This window comes from Trypanosoma theileri (assembly GCF_002087225.1).
Source record: "Trypanosoma theileri isolate Edinburgh chromosome Unknown TM35_Tth_4_V1, whole genome shotgun sequence".
In the NCBI taxonomy this organism is placed as follows: domain Eukaryota; phylum Euglenozoa; class Kinetoplastea; order Trypanosomatida; family Trypanosomatidae; genus Trypanosoma; species Trypanosoma theileri.
The window spans coordinates 898,220-916,999 of NW_021639846.1; the positions used below are offsets into that span (position 1 = coordinate 898,220).

Below are 18,780 nucleotides of genomic sequence, written 5' to 3' on the forward strand. Positions count from 1 at the left end.
TTCTTTGTTTGCTTGTTTGCTTTTTGTTGTTGTTTGTTTGTTTGTTCTTCGTTCTTTTTCTTCACTTTCTTACGAAAAGAAAACTGTGAAAAGCCGCACTGATGACTTCATCAAGTCTCAACAGCGTCCTCTCCACGTCGATACACAGTCCAGACACGCCTACTCTTCTCAGTAGGGAGAAAATAACACACGATAACAATCATGGAAGAGAACAGAAGGAAATAAATAATAATCATCACCACCACCATCACCTACAATATGTACCATTCATCAATAGAAAGTTTAAAAAAAAAAAGAAACAAAAGAAAGGCGAAAGAAACATATATATATATATATATATATATATATATATATATATATATACTCAGAGTTATGCTGCTTGAGTGGCGGCGTGTGCTGAAGCCGCTGCTGCTGCTGCCGCCTGTGTGCCATCGCGGTTCGCAAATGCCTCTAACACTTCTGGATAGGCGACCACATAATAAGTAGTGCCGTAGTGCATATTGCGAAGTTCTTTAATCTCCAGCCGTGACTCCTTCAAGTAGTCGCGAATGGGTGAGTTCCACTTACACCCATGCGTGTTTACATTATGCCGCTGTTCAAAGTAGTCGAGGAACCAATTCACCGGCGGGTATGGACTGCTGCCGTGCTCCAGTAGGAGAATGAGACCACTCGGTTTCACCACCCGCTGCATCTGCCGAAGGGCCATCACGGGATCATGCAAGTGGCACAATCCAAACATATCCACCACGCAGTCAAACTCCGCATCGCCAAATACTTCTAAATTCTCTGAACGCACACGTCGGACATCGTACTTTGGATACGCCGTGCGGGGGAGACGATAACGTAATGCCTGCAGTTGTTGGGCGTTGGAGTCGCACATGACGATCTCATGCACGGCGTACGGGTAGGCGCCGATGTTTTGTCCATGGCCCGCCGCCAGCTCCAACACTCTACCGTATGTTTGCTGCAGTAACTCCTCACGCAAATCACGAATCTCCTTTGGTTGTCCAACCCAGACACGGAAGAATGTAAGAAAGGCTCCAGCTGCTGTGATACATAGGAATACCGTTCCCCATATTCTTAAACGCTCCTTTAATGGACGTTTCTCACGTTGTAATCGAAAGTATTCCCGTTGTTGATAATACTCATGATGCCAGAAGGGTTTCACATGGGCTGGAATATCATCTGTGTAATCATAAAAGTTCTGTTTACCTTTCGCTAAGATGGGTGGGTGTGTTGTTTCCCACTGCCATACAATGGCCTCGGGTTGTTGATCACGTCCCTCACGCTTAAGTGCATGCCGTGCGTACTCCAATACCACATCATCCGATGGCTGAAGAAACCCTTCCTTCTTCTCTATTCCTGTTTCTTCTACGTGTGCGAGGGCGGAGTCCCCAGTTTTGGGATCTGTAGTCTTTTCACTGTGAATGGCATCCTCCTTCTTGCCTGGTGTATTTCCCGTATGTGTGCTGCAGCAACGGGTGAGAAGTGTGAGTGGCAGCACTACAGATGATGAGGATGGGCGAGTAGATGAAAGACGGCGCAGTAACATGAAATGAATTTATTTATATGTATATATATATATATATATATATATATGTCTGTTTCTTTTCTTGTTCTTCTTGTTCTTGTTTCCACGCCTTTACCAATTTTATACCTCTCAGTCTCTCTCTCTCAGACTTTTCCTTACTGGTGGGGTATAACGCAAATAAAAGGGGAGATGTGAAAATAAACGCAAATACTGAAAAGAACAACGAAAGAAATAATAATAATAATAATAATAATAATAATAATAAATATAGTGTGTCCCCAAAGAATAAACAAAATCATATTGCCACTCACACTACATGTATAGCTTTACAAGTATAGTGGAATGACTCCAAATAAAAAGACTTCTCTTTGTATAATGCGTTCGTATCGTCACTTATTTAACGATTCAACCACAGAAAATAAAAAGGTTAACACAAGTCATTCACAGTCTTCATTTAAATACGCCAAAAAGAAGACCCTCATCGTTCAATTACTATTGTGGGTGTTGTACTCTGCAAGCATTGTGTGTTCCGTCTAGTCCATGCACAAATCCCTCACTTTCTTTAGCCGCAAGCCGTAGGACTCTAATAGGCGTAAAGGCCACTTGGGGTTCACTAAACGAACTGAACAATAATACTCACTACATAAAGAGAAAAAACAAAATAATAATAAAAAAGAAAAGAATAGGCGTTGAGAATCAAAAAGAGACCTTTTCACTGTATATATATATATATATATAGACACAGAGAATCCAGGGAAATGCAAAAAAGTAAAGATGTGTGAAAGAGGAAGACAAAAGAGAAAAAAAAAAAATTCAAAACGTCACCTCAGCCACCTTCATTCACGTGTTCGATTTCCCAATACTCCTCACGTACCAATACTGTATCAGAAAAACAGAAAACACTAAAAAAAAAGAAAAAAAAAAGGCAACGCGGAATACACTTTCTAGGGTACGTGGAGAACAAAACAAAGAGGTAAGCACAGTATATGTCCAAATATCAGCATTTTTTTTTTTTTTTTCAATCACTGTAATTTAAATATTAGGGCCAAACACATCCTTCTCACATCAGTTTGTCGTTGTCCACGTCAATGGAGAACTCAAGAAAGAAGACGAAAAAAAAAACCATTAGATCAGCACATAGACACTCAAAGACCAACGAAATATGCAAAAATATTAAACAAACATATAGTAGTAATAGACTTATTACAACATAATGAAATATCTTTTTTTTTTCTTTTCTTTCTCTTTTACTTATTTATCCTTTCTGTTCTGACTAAAAACAGAGGAGATTTACCAAACAGCACTGCAACTTCAACACTTCCTTCTCTCACCTTAGCCCCTACGGCCCACCACCACTACAGAATAAACAAACCACAAGGTGTCTCTCTCTCTCTCTCTCTCTCTCTTTGTATAGAAGGAAATTCCTACAATGGCTTTCCTCCGGGTGGAGTGTACAGTGCCGCCGGATACGGCGAGTAGCCGCTTGTTGATGGATACTGTGCGGGTGGAACTCCACCTTGATTAGCGGGAAGTGCCTGTGGGTATTGTGCGGGTGGAACTCCTGATGCCGGCATAAGAGGAATCCCCTGTGCGGGTTGTTGTTGTGGGGGATAATATCCCTGTTGTGGTTGTGGAGGATAATACGGCTGCTGTGGTTGTTGTGGAACCACCCATGGTTGTTGATACTGCTGTGGGACGTAATGCATAAGAGCCGAGTTGACTGTAATTGGACCAAACAGAGAGAATGGTTTATATAAATCTACCGGCTTTGAACTGGACAACTGTGGTACCTGTGAGTATCGCTTCTGGCGTAGCATTTCTCTTGTTTTAATGAAAATATCCGCATACGTCAGTCCGGATGTATTTAATAACGCCCATGTTAACGCCTGCGTGGCGGCCCCACCAGCGGCAACAGAGCCGGTGCCAAAAGAAGACGTATTCGCCACATCTGCACTTGTGCCGGAGTCCGCACATCCACTAAACATCACCACATCTCCTTGCGAGAAGTTGTCGGATCGGGCCATTCGCATCTCATAGCGTCTACCCGCCATCATATTATTACCAGCCACAAAGACAAAAGGGAGATCTAACAAAGAGGCAGAGTGGCAACAGTCAAAGACGGCTGTCATGCGAACACCGGCGGGAAGTCGTTTCACCAACAATTCAAACAAATCATCATCCACAATGGTACCATTTCTCTGATAATCCAGTGGAACAAGACATTGATCGTACCTCTCTTGTGAGTCGCGTTTCGCTTTTGTCTGTGTGCCGTGACCAGAGTAGTGAAAGAAGAGAACATCCCCTGGGCGTACATCATATACTAACCATGCCATATATTTAATGATATTTTTTCGCGTTGGCATATCTGTATAATTAGGGAAACGAGGATTATCCACCAAAATACAACATTCTGAAATAGGAAACTGAATACGTTGTAAAGTTGACAGCATTTGTTTTACATCATTTACACACCCACTAAGCTGTCCTGACATTCCTGTGTAGTTAATGCCTATAAATAAAGCCTTCACACGACCATAGACATAAGGTCTAGGGGCTCGGTACGGGATAACAGGACGGCACTCATGCGCCATACGTAATGCTTCCTCTATGTTAACTGGTTTTGGTCGATCTACTCTCCCAATACTGTTAACAACATAAGGCAGGGCATTTGCTGCCAAAGTACCGGCAATCAAGCCAATAACCAAATCCATTCTCTTCTTATTTCTTTTTTTTTTTTTTGATTTTTTTTTTCTGATTTTTCTTTTTTTTCTTTTTTTTCAACTATTGAATTATTTTTTTCCTTTTTTCTTTCTTTTATCGTATATATATATACTTGTACGTCAGCAAGTGTGAATCCTTGACTCCTGATATCTTAGTAATAAAAATAATAATAATAATAACAACAATTGTTATTATTATTGGTATATTTCTTTTTTTTTTGATCTTTGTGCTTATTTAGTGCAGCTATGCATAAATATAGACATTTTACATGGAGAAAACAAGAATAGAGATCATGGTGAAAGAAGTAAATGTAGTAGTAACAACCATAAGAAGAAACATAAAAAAAAAAAAAATGAGAGAAAAAGGGAGGCCTAAGGAAGTCTCAATCTTATTTCCCTTCTCACCTCTCTCTCTCATTTTCACACACCAAGAAGGAAGAGAAAACCGATCAAAGAGGGGAAACAATAATTATACCTACACACAGATACACATCGAAAGAATGGAAATATAAACAAAGAAATGCAAAAAAAAAGAAAAAAAAACCAAGTAAATATGCGATATGCAGAGCGCTGTTATATATGGGTTATATTTACGATTCCTTTTTTTTTTTTTCTTTCTTTTTTCCTTTTGTTTGTTGCTTATTTAAAAGAACCATATGCGTCCATCAGGCCGAAGTCCATTCTTCAATAAGAAGCTTTCCACAACGTACTGACTTGGGGCAAGATAGGGACTCACTAATATTGTGTCTGCCAGACCAGCTACTGTGAGGTCTAATAATTCCTCATGTGCGCTTTCCACCTCCACACGAAATATTGTCTTTTCCCACCATTTCGGTTTCACCTCGAGTGCTCGTAAGTCATGCATCATCTCAACAGGGACGCTGATATACACAACATCAAATTCCTCTCCTCCTTTACCGTCTTGTTTAACATTCTCCATAATTTCGGTAATACGCTGCACTATCTGAGTGGGTGTGGGAGCACATTGAAATATCGTATCATTACTTACATGTGTTTCAAATTGTTTCTTTTCTTGTGGGAAATTGGCCAACAAATAAAGAAAATGATTTCCACGAGGTTCATGAATACGTTCAATACAATCATTCACGGAATTGTGTGCCACTACCGCTAATACCTTTTTATCTTTTAACACAAATTTTGTGTAGTTCTTTGCTTCCTGCACAACGGCGGGGTGTGGTCGCACCATTGACCGTGCAGCCCAGAAATTACGTTTACCGTAAAACTCATCATCGCCTGTGGCATCTCGGCACTGTTGCCAAAACTCCGTACTGTTCTCCACACCCACACAGTCCATACAGAAGGTAACGAGTGGAGTTTGTACCAAATCATGAAGAGCAGAAATACCACTGATATCATTCACTTTCCAAAGAAAGGCAAATGATACCGTCACGTTGGGATCTCGACGGTTATAGGCGCAGAAAGCCGCTTGTTGTAAAGCGTGTATACGTTGAAGTGTGGTGGCTACAACAATACGAGGTTCCTGTTCCTTACCTAATACCACTAATGGATTACCAGAACGTTCAAAAAAGGTAGGAACTTCTTTTTCTTCATCCTTGGGAAGAAAAACGGTATTTTTGTGTGTTAAATCGTTTGCATCATATTGCCATAACATACGTTTCATATCTGTCTCTTCCTTTTCTTGCCGTATTAAATGTACACTATTCATCATTTCCCTCCACTGTTGGATGAGGGATTCATCCGTGAGTAGAGTGCATCCTGGTAGACTAGAGCATAATTCCTTATACACATCCATAAGTACCCGCAGTGAATCCAGAAGAGCGGCTGTATGCATGCCAGCCCCCTCTGTGAGATTATGTAGAGATTGACGTAAAGAGTGTAAATCCTTTTCAGTTTCTGTTCCTGCTGCTCCTGGTTGAATATCATCTGCGCTGGTGTCCTGTATGAGCCCGGCCACCTCCGTTTGACACTTCGCATGTTCCTTCGTCAGTCCCTCAAACGTCTGCGAGAGGGTTCTAATCTGTTCCTCCATATCGGTATTTTCCGAGAGTTCCGCATGAAGAGTGTTGTTGTTGGTCGACACACTACCACTGAGCGTGAGGAGTTCACTGTGGCAGGCCTCATACATCGTGGAGAGATGCCGCTCACGTCCCTGTTGTTGATTATATACCGCCATGAACTGCCGCTCCCACGCCCCCGCGCCGTGGTTGTAGCCCAGCGCAAAGCAGAGAATAACCCCCACCACCACAGTGGTGATCACAAGAGGGTGAAATCGCAGTTCTGAACGGTTGTTTTTCATTACTTTGGTCAGGGAAATTGAAACGAAAAAAAAAGAAAAAAAAGAAACTAGGAGTAATCCAACTATATAACTATATAGATATGTAGTATTTTATCTGTGTTTTTTTTTTTGTTTTTTAGGAGAAAAAAAAAAAAAGAAATTTATACGGTCTTAAAAAAAAAAAAAAAGGCCTTTCTTCCTTTTTAGCTTTATCCCTATTTATTATAATGATAAAAAGTACCAGCAATACAAAAAAGAAAACAAAAAAGAAAAGAAATAACAATGTATGTAAGCATCAAGAGCACAAAAACATAAATAAAAAATATATATACATACATGTACGTATATATTTGTAAGCATATATATATATATATACTTTCTTTTGGAACCATTCTTTTTCGTTTCCTTCTCATCGACATTTTATTTCCTCCTACCCGTGTGTGTTTACGACCAGTTTATTAGACTTCCAGAATTACAGATATAAAATATGTGAACACAGACTTTCTTTCCTAGTCTGTTTTCTCTCTGTTCCCATCTTCTTTCCTCACCTTCTTCTCTCATTCTCTCTCTCTCTTTCTCTCTACTCTGCTCTTTTTTTTTTCTTGTTTTTTTGTGTTTTTTCTTTTTTTTTTTCTTTTTTTCTTCCTTTTCGACTTATCTTCGTCCTGCAGAGGTTTGCAAGAAGTGGCATCTGCAGAGAATGTACAGAGTTCTTCTCTTATGAATGCAACAATGGAAGTCGCAAATAATAAACACACTCATACATCCTTTAAATGTATGAGATGGAACTCTTGTAATGACAACAACATCCTTTTACAGTAATTTCATGATCTTCTCACGAATACCTGCGGCTCGTACTCTCTGTTCCGACTGTTCTGTTGGGTTACTAGTCATTGCCAACTCCAGTGCGTGAATGAGCAGCGGTAGAAGTGTGTATGGACGTTGTGAATGTGAGAGACGGTGGGCCACTGCAGCGGTCTGCTCCACTAATGTTAACACGGCAACGGGATGCATGCGGAAGTCTACCACATACAATAATGCCTTCTCTGCGGCCCGCAGTGTGACCTGAAGGAGTTGAATATCTGAAACCTCCACATTATTGTTGTTATTGTTATTGTTATTCTTGTTCTTGTTGTTCTCATCATACTGCTGGAGAAGCTCTAATGATCGTCGGTATTCACATAATGCCGCACAGAGTCGCAGTACATGCAACATGCGCAGATTGGCACTGGCATCAACGGAGATGAATGAGTTATTCACGGCCTGTCCCACGCGATAAACCTCCTCACTCTGCAATGCCAATGGAGATCGCAGTATCTTTTCAAAGTGTAATTGCAGAGATTTGGACTGTTGACACTCCAGCGCCAACCACATGGCAGGGGCTGTATTCGCACACAATAATCGTTCCTTAATGATATCCGCATTTAGAGCCTCCACAGTCTTTCGACGGTAAAAGTCAACAGCGGTAATCCACTTATCCACTGTTTGGCTTAGTGGATACTTATCACGCAGTATTTGCCGCAGTGCAAGTTGAAAAGGACTGTTTTCATCCCATGTGGAGTGAATAAAAGTGTGAAGGGCTAAACAAGTGTATCTATCCTTAACCGCCGTTGCCGCCCGTCTTCTCACAATATGAGAGAGAATAGCGGGATTCATAAAAGGTGAGTACATCACATACATCGCTGCCGTACGCCAAAGTAGTGGATGTCTACTAAAGAGTGCCACAAAGTCCTCCACTAATTCATTACGATGAAATGTGATGGACATGTGTGTTACCGCAGCCCCTAATGGCGGTGCACAAATATCCGCTACGTGTGCAGCCATGAATAGTAAAGCGAAGCGGCGGTATAATGTTGAATGTCCCTCCGTCTCTTCTGTGGAACTGCATACACTCGTACTCTTACCGTTCATATTATTATTATTATTATTATCACTGCTGCTGCTGCTGCTATTGCTGCTACTACTAGAACCGCTTCTACTATTATAGCTGCTGTTGCTGCTATCATTGAGATTTCCCTCATTGGTATCGTTAGAGGTATTATCATCATAGGTGTTGTATGTATCATTCAAATCCCCAACAATGTGTGGATTTGTTGGGGAGGAAACAACATTGTTATTGTTGTTATCATCATTATCATCATGATTCTTCCATCCTGACATGTATGCATTACACCGTACGGCCTGTCCAACAAGATGCATGGCCGTCACAATATCCACCACAGAGCGACTTCCCAGCAGACTTTCAATAACCCCAACATACCAAGGACCACAGACAGTACCTTTCCATGAGTCTAATGCACTCTTGTAAAGATGATGTAACTGATGAAGGTTCATGTATGGTTCACACACGGCACATATCGCAGCGATATAATCCATCACATCCAATTCTAAAAGATGACACACATCCAAAATTAACGCCGCATCACCACTCATCATAAGAAGGAGATCTAAACATAATGATTTTAACTGTCGTGCTACTTGCATGATCATATTAGAGTCATCACGTGATTCTGTTAGGATGCGTTTAGCGTCTATGATAAGTCCATTAGCTGTACTCATCCACTCTCTATGTTCCACGCTGTTAGTTGGAGGTTCCAACAATAATCGTATCACATCTGTTAGAATACCTTCTTCTTCAGCATCAAACGGAACCACAGCACATGAACGTAAATAGTCTACAAGAGAACTAATAAGTTCTGCAGCCACAGGAAATAATCCTGCAAGGAATGCGCGTTGAATCGATATCATGTAAGGACCCACAACTCCCTCAAAGAGATCTGTTTCCTCTGCTTGGGTGAGGGAGTCCTTTGAATACACAGCACTCAGTGTATCTCGCACCTGATAAATAGAATCCACATTCACAAATCGACTCCTATACCACTCCAAATACGGTGCACTCGCATTTACACCTTCCGCACCGCCTGTTTCTAATATGGCAATCACTGTTGAGACGAGTTCCCACACCACCTCGGCTGTTGGATCCAACACTACACTTTCCTTCATCGCCTTCAGACGAGAGAGAACTAGATCAGACCACTCACACAAGGTTGATGGGAACATTGTGAAAGCATTATTATTAGTATTGTTTTTAGTATTATTAATATTAGAATTATTATTCATGTTGTTCGTATGATTAGCAGGAGCGTTGGCAACACCAACCACGGCGGTGGCTCCCCAGCGAGCGACGGCGCCCTCCACCGCGGGCTGAACGGACTCACCGGTAGAATTGCCAAAGCGCACACGCTGCAACTGAACAAACGCATCAAATCCTGATCGCACAGCAGTCACGAGAGCAGGTGGTAAGTCTGTGCCAGTCAACTTCATTTCAGAAAACTCTTCTCGTTCTTTTCTTCTTTCTTTGTTTTTTCTTTTTTTTTTCTCTCTGTCTGTTTGATTTGTTTTCTTTTTTTTTTTCCTTGTTTTTTTTTTTCTTCTCGTTTTTCTCTTTTTCTGTTTTCGCTACTTCTAGTGCTTCTGTAGACACAAACAGAAGCCGTGCTGTTATCCCAAAATGTATGAAAGAAACAAGAAAAAATAAAATTAAGAAAAGGAGGAAAAGGGATCAAACTAAAAGAACAGGAAAACACTCAGAGACTATACACACTGAACACAATTAAATTACATATATAGAATTATAGAATATCAAGGAAATTTAAGAGAAAATACACACAAATTATATATATATATATATATATATATATATATACAGTGGAATCCTTACCACCACCACCACCACCACCAGAAATAGAAAAATAAATTAAAAAAAAAAACACAGTTCAATTGTCAATGGCCTGTGGAGACACGGAATCTGCACGTGGCATAAGCACAAGGAGGAGTTGTTGACACACCGAAGTGAGTTTTGTGTGAAGTTGTTTCTGCCAACTTCCTATTACCACCAGAGATAACAATAGAAGAAGTAAAAAGAAGAAAAGTTCCCGTAAGAAAAGTGAAACAAAATTCCCAATGGTTCGATCCACAAGAACAACGAGAACTCCTTTGGCTATCGATATCGCTATCACACTTGACCGCTTTGGCTGTTTAGAAACAAATTCAAGACCCACATAAGATGAGATGCAGGGAAAAACAATGTAAAGGGTTATATTATACACCTTTGAAAAGATCCGAAGTACTGATAATCCAACTAACATAAAGAGAACGGCAACATGCGCTACAAGATAACGAACGGTCGTTACAGAATGTACTCTTGTAAACGTCATCATCATAATAACAAACATGCCTCCTGTATATTGTCTCATAAACGAAGGATACTTTCCGGATTCCCGGGCTGCAATTTCCCTTAACTCATTCCGCATGGCAATAAGAATAATAATTGTTTGAATTAAGGCTACAAAGAAATGAGCTGCCATAGATGTAGTGGTATAAAGCCCTAAAATATAAACGCCCCAACCCCAACAAACACTCCATACACTTAATAGAAAAGATAACACCGCAACTAATAAAAGGCATATATACCAAAATAGTTTCTGTACAATTACCCACTCCTTCGCCAGCCACTGCATTTCCAGATACCAGACAAACTTAAAGAGTTTACCAATAACATTGATAATAGTCGTAAAACCAATCGCCTCAAAACACAAAGGCGCTAAACGCAAAACAGTATAAAAAAGACGACCTAAGTTTATACTAAGAAGTCGGAACAGAGGTTCAATAACTTTTATACATACTTCCACAATGACTATCTTTATTGTCTGTATACAATATACTGTCAGTGACCACTCTAAACGCCATGCAAAGCTGTAGGCGGTCCAGAATCCTGGTACAAGATCTACAGCATCTAATAACAGACGAACGGTATTAGATGATATCTCAACAATTCGAACCCCCAGTTGATACCAAAAGTTACTCTTATCATATGCATCATGGGTTTGACAAAAGGATACAAATATACCTTTCATTGTTGTGCAAGAAACCCCATATACTAACATCTGTGTATTCTTCAGGATAGAATAAATGTATGGTCTTAGCCTTTCCACAGCATACACAATAAATATCTTAAGAGTCACTAACAGATCGGAAAGTTTCGCCATTGCTAGAGTTGAAGCAGGAAGTATAATATGCTCTAAAATGTTATTGACTTGTTCAAGTATGTTTTGTAGAATACCTGGTGCTCGCCATATCCAACGAAGAGAACTTGGTATTTCCTTTTTCAATACACTTGGTAAAAATCTTTCATCATTTATTCGTTGCAAAAGATCATGACTATTTAATCTTGGAATACAAGTTAAGAATGATTTAACGTTAATACCATTTAATTGAATAAAATCCTGTAATTGTTCCAAGGCCTCTGTGCAGCCATTTGCTTTATGAATTTTATGGCTAGAGAGAAATACCCCACTGGTGTTGTACAGCTCAACATGTACATTAAGAAGCACAACATCCGAAACCAAGTTCAGACAAGCAGTGGGTCCAAGAGGAATGGTGTCTAACTCGGGTTTTTGCAATCGACATCTTATCGTAAGATTATGTAAAGTACTCTTAGTTCCAAGTAGTGTAATCTGATGCATGAATGGGGATTTCCCACGAAGACTATCTCTACAACTTTCCAAGGCATAAATACTCGTTTGATCCCCAAGTGATACCAAAACACGAGTTTGATTCCATCCCATGGGATCAGCAATAGTCCTATCATTTTCAGCCTCACACAATGTGCGTCTACTCACCTTATGATCCTCACAAGGCAATCGCGTTAATTTTACATCATTGTATACAATTAAGAAATATTGGGTGGAGGTGATACTCTCGGCGGGCCAAATGGCCACTTGTCCATAATACCGCGAAACCCACGTGGTCTGTGCTGGTGGTATTTCCAACTGCACTGTTGAGATCCACCGCGGCGCGGCGAGTGTCAAGACTGCAACGCACAACACAAACGTTGCGGTGCGGCGGTACGGGGCGGCGAGAGCAGCGAGGGCGGCGGCAATGACTGTAATGTGCGGTGCGAGTCCTGTGGGAAGGGCTAGTAGTAACAATGTGAAGGCGAGAAGGAGTAGAAATTTATGTGTGTAACTGTGTGTGTGTGCACGTGGACGTGTATAGGTGGAGAGAAGTGTGGCGATCACCCACATGATGGCCCGAACGAGAAGGGCCACTCCCAGTGCGGCGAGAATAGAGCCAAAACTGAGCAGCACATCCCTCTCCTGTGCAATAATAGGCATTCTGTATATATCTATATATCTATATATATATATATATTTGTTTAGATATATATATATGTGTCGGTTTAAATGGTTTCCTTCTTGCTCCTCCTCTTCTTTTTTTGGTATTGCCTGTCACACACACCTTTTCTTCTAAAGTTCTAAATCTAAAGGAAAAAAAAACCTATATATATGTATATATGTACGTATATATATATAAGTCTAATTGTAAAAGAATGAATGAAAGAATAAATGAAAAAAAAAAAATGATTGCCATGAAAGTAAGAATCTAAAAAAAAAAAAAATATCACCTCACTACAACTCCCACTCAACATATTGACACTACACACCTTTTAAAGCATAAATCAAATAGAAATTTGTTGGAAGGAAAATAAATGAAGAAACAAAGAGAGAAACAAGGACAAATACAAAAAGGAGAAACAAAAAGTACGAAACGTATCCATTGGTCTCCAACACATCTCGAAACGTGAACCTCCATCTCTTTACACACAAACAAACAAACAAACAAACAAACACACATACAGTCTCACTCACTCACTCACTCACTCTCAATCAACCACACACAGAGACGAATTGAAACAAAAACAAAAGGCAAGAAAGGAGGAGAGAAAAAGAGACAATATGTGTGGTCAAATGATCATTTTACCCTTTTAGGTGTATGCACACTGGCGCTATTGAACACACCTCAACTTGTCAGTGATCTTACCGTTTCCATTGTTGACACTGTCAACGAGTCTGTTGCTGTGATCTTCACATTATTGCTCAACGTAGTACTGCAACTGCTCCCCATCGCTCCCGCCCCTGTGGCGAGATGCAGATCCACTTCTCTACTAATGCGCTCCACCTCTGCGGCTATTTTATTCTGAATGGCTTGTCTTCTCTCCTCCGCCCGCCGCACCTTCGCGAGGACACTCCGCTCCCGTTCATTCCGCTCCGGCCCCTCCTGCACGACTTCTGTGGACCTCGTCGCTGCGCAGACCCGCTGCTTGAGGGACTCCCACCGCGTGTGGTCCTCGCGGCCCCACTGGATCACCTCCGAGACGAGCGGCTCATCCACATTCGTCTTTTCTTCTGTGCGGGCGGAGAGATCGCTGGGATTGCTCGCGGGCCGATCTGTGGCCAACGGAGAGGAGGTGCTGCGTGAGGTCCAACGGAGGCAGAGGTCCACAAAGCCCCGATACTCATTACCCACCATGGATAATAATACTTGGTAATGATTGTAATCACCATTCACAAGTTGACGGGTCATGGTAAGTAATGTCTCTACTTCATCCGCGTCGCAATTAGAGATGGCATCTACGAACCTACGAAAAATAAGGCGTACCGTATTTGCATCATGTCCATTAGTTTCTAATAATTGTCCAATAGTACCAAGTTCCAATTTATGAAAACCTTCTATTGTTGACAATAAAAGAAAACTTAAGTGTTTACGTGTTTCAAAGAGATGGCTTGAATTTTTCATACGCATACGTACCCATGAATTGTTGTTAACAGCAATAGCACTAATAGAATTTACAATTTCTAAACCTAAAGCAAGCGGAAGAGGATTTAATACATCCTCAATATTATGAAAGAGGGAATCCAAATTCTTGATAATATTCACAGCATCACTTTGATTGCTTATTACACATCGATTCTTCGTAAAGAAGTAAACAATTTCTTCGAGAACAATTCTTGTTAAAAGAGGTGATTGCTCTGTCTGTCGTATAATACGCACAATATTAGCTTTAGAATTATGGCTTATATCAAGAATAGCTAAACTACGAATGATATTTCGTGTTCGTTGTTGAATTCCACTAGCATGTTTCTTTGGAAACTTTGGTGGTAAATCCACACCACTGTTACTTGCTGGGGTAAACACATCCCTTACGGCATACCATAACCAATTTAACCAAGGAAAGGGTAATAACATCATACCATTCTCAGGACGATCCACAATCTTTTCCAAATGATTGAGAACACGAATGGAAACAGACTCTGGGGAATCTTCTTGTGTAGGAGAAACAGCAGAAGCCGTACTAAGATTATCACCCATATTATTTACAAAACGATCTTCTGATGGTCCTGTATTCGCATCTGTACTACTTTCACGTGAAATAACAGCATCACGAGAATTGGATCCCCCAGAGACATTACCCCCAACACCAACACTCATTCCACGCAGTAAACGTTCCAACAGACACAACACAGTGTGAATGGCCTGTGGTACCTGAAGTGCACACACACCGCTTCCCTGTTGTCGGATACATCGATGAGCATCATCCAAGTAGAGTCTTGTATCTGTACTGTATGTAAAGTCAAGAGAAAAATCAAAACTGTATTCACGTCGTGTTACTCGTAATTTCTGAGAGACTAATCCTGGTAAATACCCTTGTAATCCAAGTGTTTGTCCCAATCTTCCTTTAGATAGTGTCGTTTGTTCTTGATTTTTTGATAGACGCCGTTTAACCTTACTTGAACATCCCTGTTGTAGATGTGATAAGACAGCCGTATCTTCTGTACTCGGTTGAAATGCATCAAAAACCATTTGAAATAAACAATCAAATGTTGGTAGGCGTATAGGAACGGATGAAGAAGATGGAGATGTCATCACTTCTGCAAGTACTTCATAACCGTAAGATTTAATAAATAATTCTCGAAATTTTTTGTTTGTATGTTGCATAAGAGATATAATACGAAGAGCAAATATACGAATAACCTCACTACTATGATTTTTCCCTCCAACAAGTCGAATTAGAAAAGAAACTCCACAATTTCCAAAAGCTCCACCTATAAGGTCACACATAGCCGTATTGGTTCGGGCAATATCAAATAACATATGTAATAAACCTGCCTTCACAAAATCAACTGTTTTAGAATTGGGTTCAGATAAGAGAAACTGTAGTGTTTGCTCCATTTCACGTGGTTCCTTGCAGAGTCGTTCTACAAGAATAATAAGACCATCAATACATTCTAATGGAAGTTGTTCACTAATTCGCAATATCTGTTCAAATCTACCTGGTACTCCTCTAAAGAGGATAACATTCTCTGGTATTTGTAGTGTATCGCTAAGTTCACGCAATATACAGGAAATTACTGTAGAACTCATTATTCCCCGTTCACCAATTACATCCAAGAGAAGTGATAGAATTGTCTGAGTGGTAGGATGTGTACGCATTACTTTACCGCCATTGCGTGGAATGGCACAAGCAATGAGCACCGCCGGCACCTCAATTGGTATATTTTCCCATGCAAGTACAGCCTCTCTCAGGTGGGCAATGGCATGTTCATCCACCATTTGATTCAACTCCTCCTCTGTGGTGGTTAGCTTCATAGCGGTACAGATAAACTGTACACAGAGTCTGGCAACTATTGGAAATGTGAGTGGTGAGTTCTTTGCCTCTACAAGTGTACGGAGAGTCCAACGCACAACATCTTCACGCATAAATATTTCCCGTTCTTTCGGTGGATTAAATGCAACTACACTTTGTACGGAAACTCCCTCATGTTTGCGTGCTAATGTTCCTGTAACCCCTACATTGAGAAGTTTGGTACCAGCGACGGCTTGACTCTCCACACTAAGAAGTGGATGGTATGAGGAAGTGACATCCCGTGAGGGTCGTGGTCCTGCTTGATATAAACGTTGGATATCTTTATCCGATAAAGTGTTTTCAAACAATTCAATACTTGCCACAAAACCGAAAAATGATGGTTCATTACAACAACCTCCAAATGCAAATTGAAGACGGTCTTTTCTTGAAGGAGATTTAGGATAGGGAACGGTAAGACTATTTTCTGTTCGTCTTCCATTAATAAATATTGTAAATCCAGTCATACTATGAGTAAATGCCAGATGTGTCCAAGTATCTGCCTGAAAAGATGTATCTGGAACCAACGATAAAGTGACTTCTGTTGAATTCCGTATCTGAAATAATAAACTACACGTTCTACCATTAGCGACTATCATCAATACAACCGCACTACCAGAACAGGCATCTGTATAGGAAAATAAATGACTCCCTTCTAACCAAACACATTTTGGATAAACCCAGGCAGCAAAACTATAACCATAAAATCGGGTAGGAGGAAAACGATCTACCTTGCAAACCACACTGCTACCTCCAGAGAAAAATAACACACCATGTGGAAAACCTGTACAACTAATAACATGTAAAAGAGTTTCAATAATATCTGCATCTGTTTGAGTAGTCTGTCGTAAAGACATTTCTTTTAAGCCATATTGAAGCATTGGTAATGTATCTTCCGAAACATAAAGTGATGACATGAGGCTTATAAAAGAAAATAATAATCGTACCGTATATGCATTCATGGCATGAGTAGCTGTATAGGTTTTACCAGATATAACTACTTCTCGGGGGAAAACGCTTTCCTGAGGAAAAGTAATTCGTGCTATAAGTGCTTTTAAGATTGAACTTTTTGCAAGAACTTCAGCATTTTGAGGTCTTGCCGTACAGAGTAGCATTAATGTTGAAATAACACTACGAAAAATAAACTCTGACATAGTATTTTGAGTATCAATACAGAGTAAAGCTTTTGCAATAAAACTACAACTATCATCAGAAATAACACAATTAAAAACAAAAGATGCTAATTGCCAAACATGAGCAGATCCTCCCATTAATATAGTATCCCAATGAAGAGGTAATGGTTCATACCGTCTACTTGTACGACTTAATCCTGGTGATGATAACGGTGAAGGTGTAGGTGGTGGAGAACTATTTGCATTTAATACACTCGAGGAAACACCATTATTTACGCTATCTTCATATAATGTCTGACGTCTAAGTGAGAAACTATCATTTGTAGCAATCTCTACAAGAAACTCTACCAAGTCTGAGGCCCAAATCTGTGCCCCATCTACGGTTATAATCACATCTGTCCCAGCGGTAGGTGTGGGAATAGATATAGTTTGCTCAACTCTCCATACATTTGAAGCTGCCTTTACCCACAGTGCTGTCAATTCCTCAAGATGTTCACTACGACATAATGTTTTGTTTGCCGCACATCCCCGCATCATAGCTGTTATTAAACCAAAGTACACAATAAATGCTGTAATTTGTACGCCATCACCTAATTTTTCACAACTACCACTTCCCCCTCCCCCTCCTTCTTCTTCTTCTTTATGGGCAAGTTTCGTGCAGGTGTTAATAAGATCCGAAAGGAATCCACTACGTCCACACTGAACACGTGCATTATCTACAGGAACATTATTCACATCTACTCGACGAAATATCGTGGCAAGAAGACATGCCCAGTGTACTTGCTCTGGAGTCACCATTGTTATCTCTCCTCCTCTCTCTTGAGGTATAAGAAGTCCACGACTCACAGAGAGGCATTCTTCAAGCATTAACTCATTATATCCTATTATTTCTGGTAAAACCGCAGCAAAAGCCTCTCGCACCTTCTTACTTAAGGGAACACACATAAGATACCTCGTCATATAGGTTCCCAAATGAAGTCGAATAAATATTTCTACTGATTTTTCCCCGTTGGTCCGCATAAGAATCTTCAGCACTTCTGTACATGTCAACATCGCTGATTCTCCAATGCATTTACGTGCTGGAGTTTTTTTCTGTGAACTCCCATCTCCAGAAGAATGTCCTGAAGGAGCACCGTTACCTGACGGGTGACCATTACTATTACCATTATTATTACTATTACCATTACCATTATTACTATTATTATTATTATTACCATTATTATTACTATTACTCTTACTCTTCCCAGTGCTATTATTGTTGCCGTAGAACTCCAACTGAAAAGCAAGCTCCTCTTGGAAGCCTGTCACCCACATCTCTACTACGCTCACATCAGCAGCTAACCGCTTTTTTTGCCAGCACTCTTCAATGGACTTAGCCGTAGAAAGAAGATCCTGCTGTCTAACGGTCATGATGTCTTGACTAGATGACATAAAGCGTCGTATGCTACTTACAGCCTGTTGGGCGAGATCGGCCAGCTGCTCCTTCGACAGTGTACGCTTCATTTTGTTTTTTAATAATAATTTTATATAACCGTATAGGATGGATACAATATAATATTAAAAAACAATAATGACAATAGCAATAACAATATTACTAATAATATATATATATACGA

General features: G+C 40.3%; 6 protein-coding genes across 6 annotated transcripts; all 6 read right to left on the minus strand.

Moving 5' to 3' along the window:
* Positions 1-370: 370 nt before the first annotated feature.
* On the minus strand, positions 371-1,552 carry TM35_000044970 (uncharacterized protein; the record flags this gene model as incomplete). Its single annotated transcript, XM_029022691.1, has 1 exon — positions 371-1,552. One exon carries the CDS (start codon positions 1,550-1,552, stop codon positions 371-373), a length of 1,182 nt encoding a protein of 393 aa, XP_028886349.1.
* A 1,403-nt stretch (positions 1,553-2,955) lies between these two features.
* TM35_000044980 (putative metacaspase 5) lies at positions 2,956-4,242 on the minus strand (the record flags this gene model as incomplete). Its single annotated transcript, XM_029022692.1, has 1 exon — positions 2,956-4,242. The coding sequence occupies one exon, from the start codon at positions 4,240-4,242 to the stop codon at positions 2,956-2,958; it is 1,287 nt and encodes a 428-aa protein (XP_028886350.1).
* A 652-nt stretch (positions 4,243-4,894) lies between these two features.
* On the minus strand, positions 4,895-6,529 carry TM35_000044990 (uncharacterized protein; the record flags this gene model as incomplete). The annotated part of the gene is made up of 1 exon (XM_029022693.1): positions 4,895-6,529. The coding sequence occupies one exon, from the start codon at positions 6,527-6,529 to the stop codon at positions 4,895-4,897; it is 1,635 nt and encodes a 544-aa protein (XP_028886351.1).
* Positions 6,530-7,321: 792 nt separating this feature from the next.
* TM35_000045000 (uncharacterized protein) lies at positions 7,322-9,832 on the minus strand (the record flags this gene model as incomplete). The annotated part of the gene is made up of 1 exon (XM_029022694.1): positions 7,322-9,832. One exon carries the CDS (start codon positions 9,830-9,832, stop codon positions 7,322-7,324), a length of 2,511 nt encoding a protein of 836 aa, XP_028886352.1.
* Positions 9,833-10,284: 452 nt separating this feature from the next.
* On the minus strand, positions 10,285-12,684 carry TM35_000045010 (uncharacterized protein; the record flags this gene model as incomplete). The annotated part of the gene is made up of 1 exon (XM_029022695.1): positions 10,285-12,684. The coding sequence occupies one exon, from the start codon at positions 12,682-12,684 to the stop codon at positions 10,285-10,287; it is 2,400 nt and encodes a 799-aa protein (XP_028886353.1).
* Positions 12,685-13,369: 685 nt separating this feature from the next.
* Positions 13,370-18,667, minus strand: TM35_000045020 (chaperone DNAJ protein; the record flags this gene model as incomplete). Its single annotated transcript, XM_029022696.1, has 1 exon — positions 13,370-18,667. One exon carries the CDS (start codon positions 18,665-18,667, stop codon positions 13,370-13,372), a length of 5,298 nt encoding a protein of 1,765 aa, XP_028886354.1.
* Between the last annotated feature and the right edge of the window lie 113 nt (positions 18,668-18,780).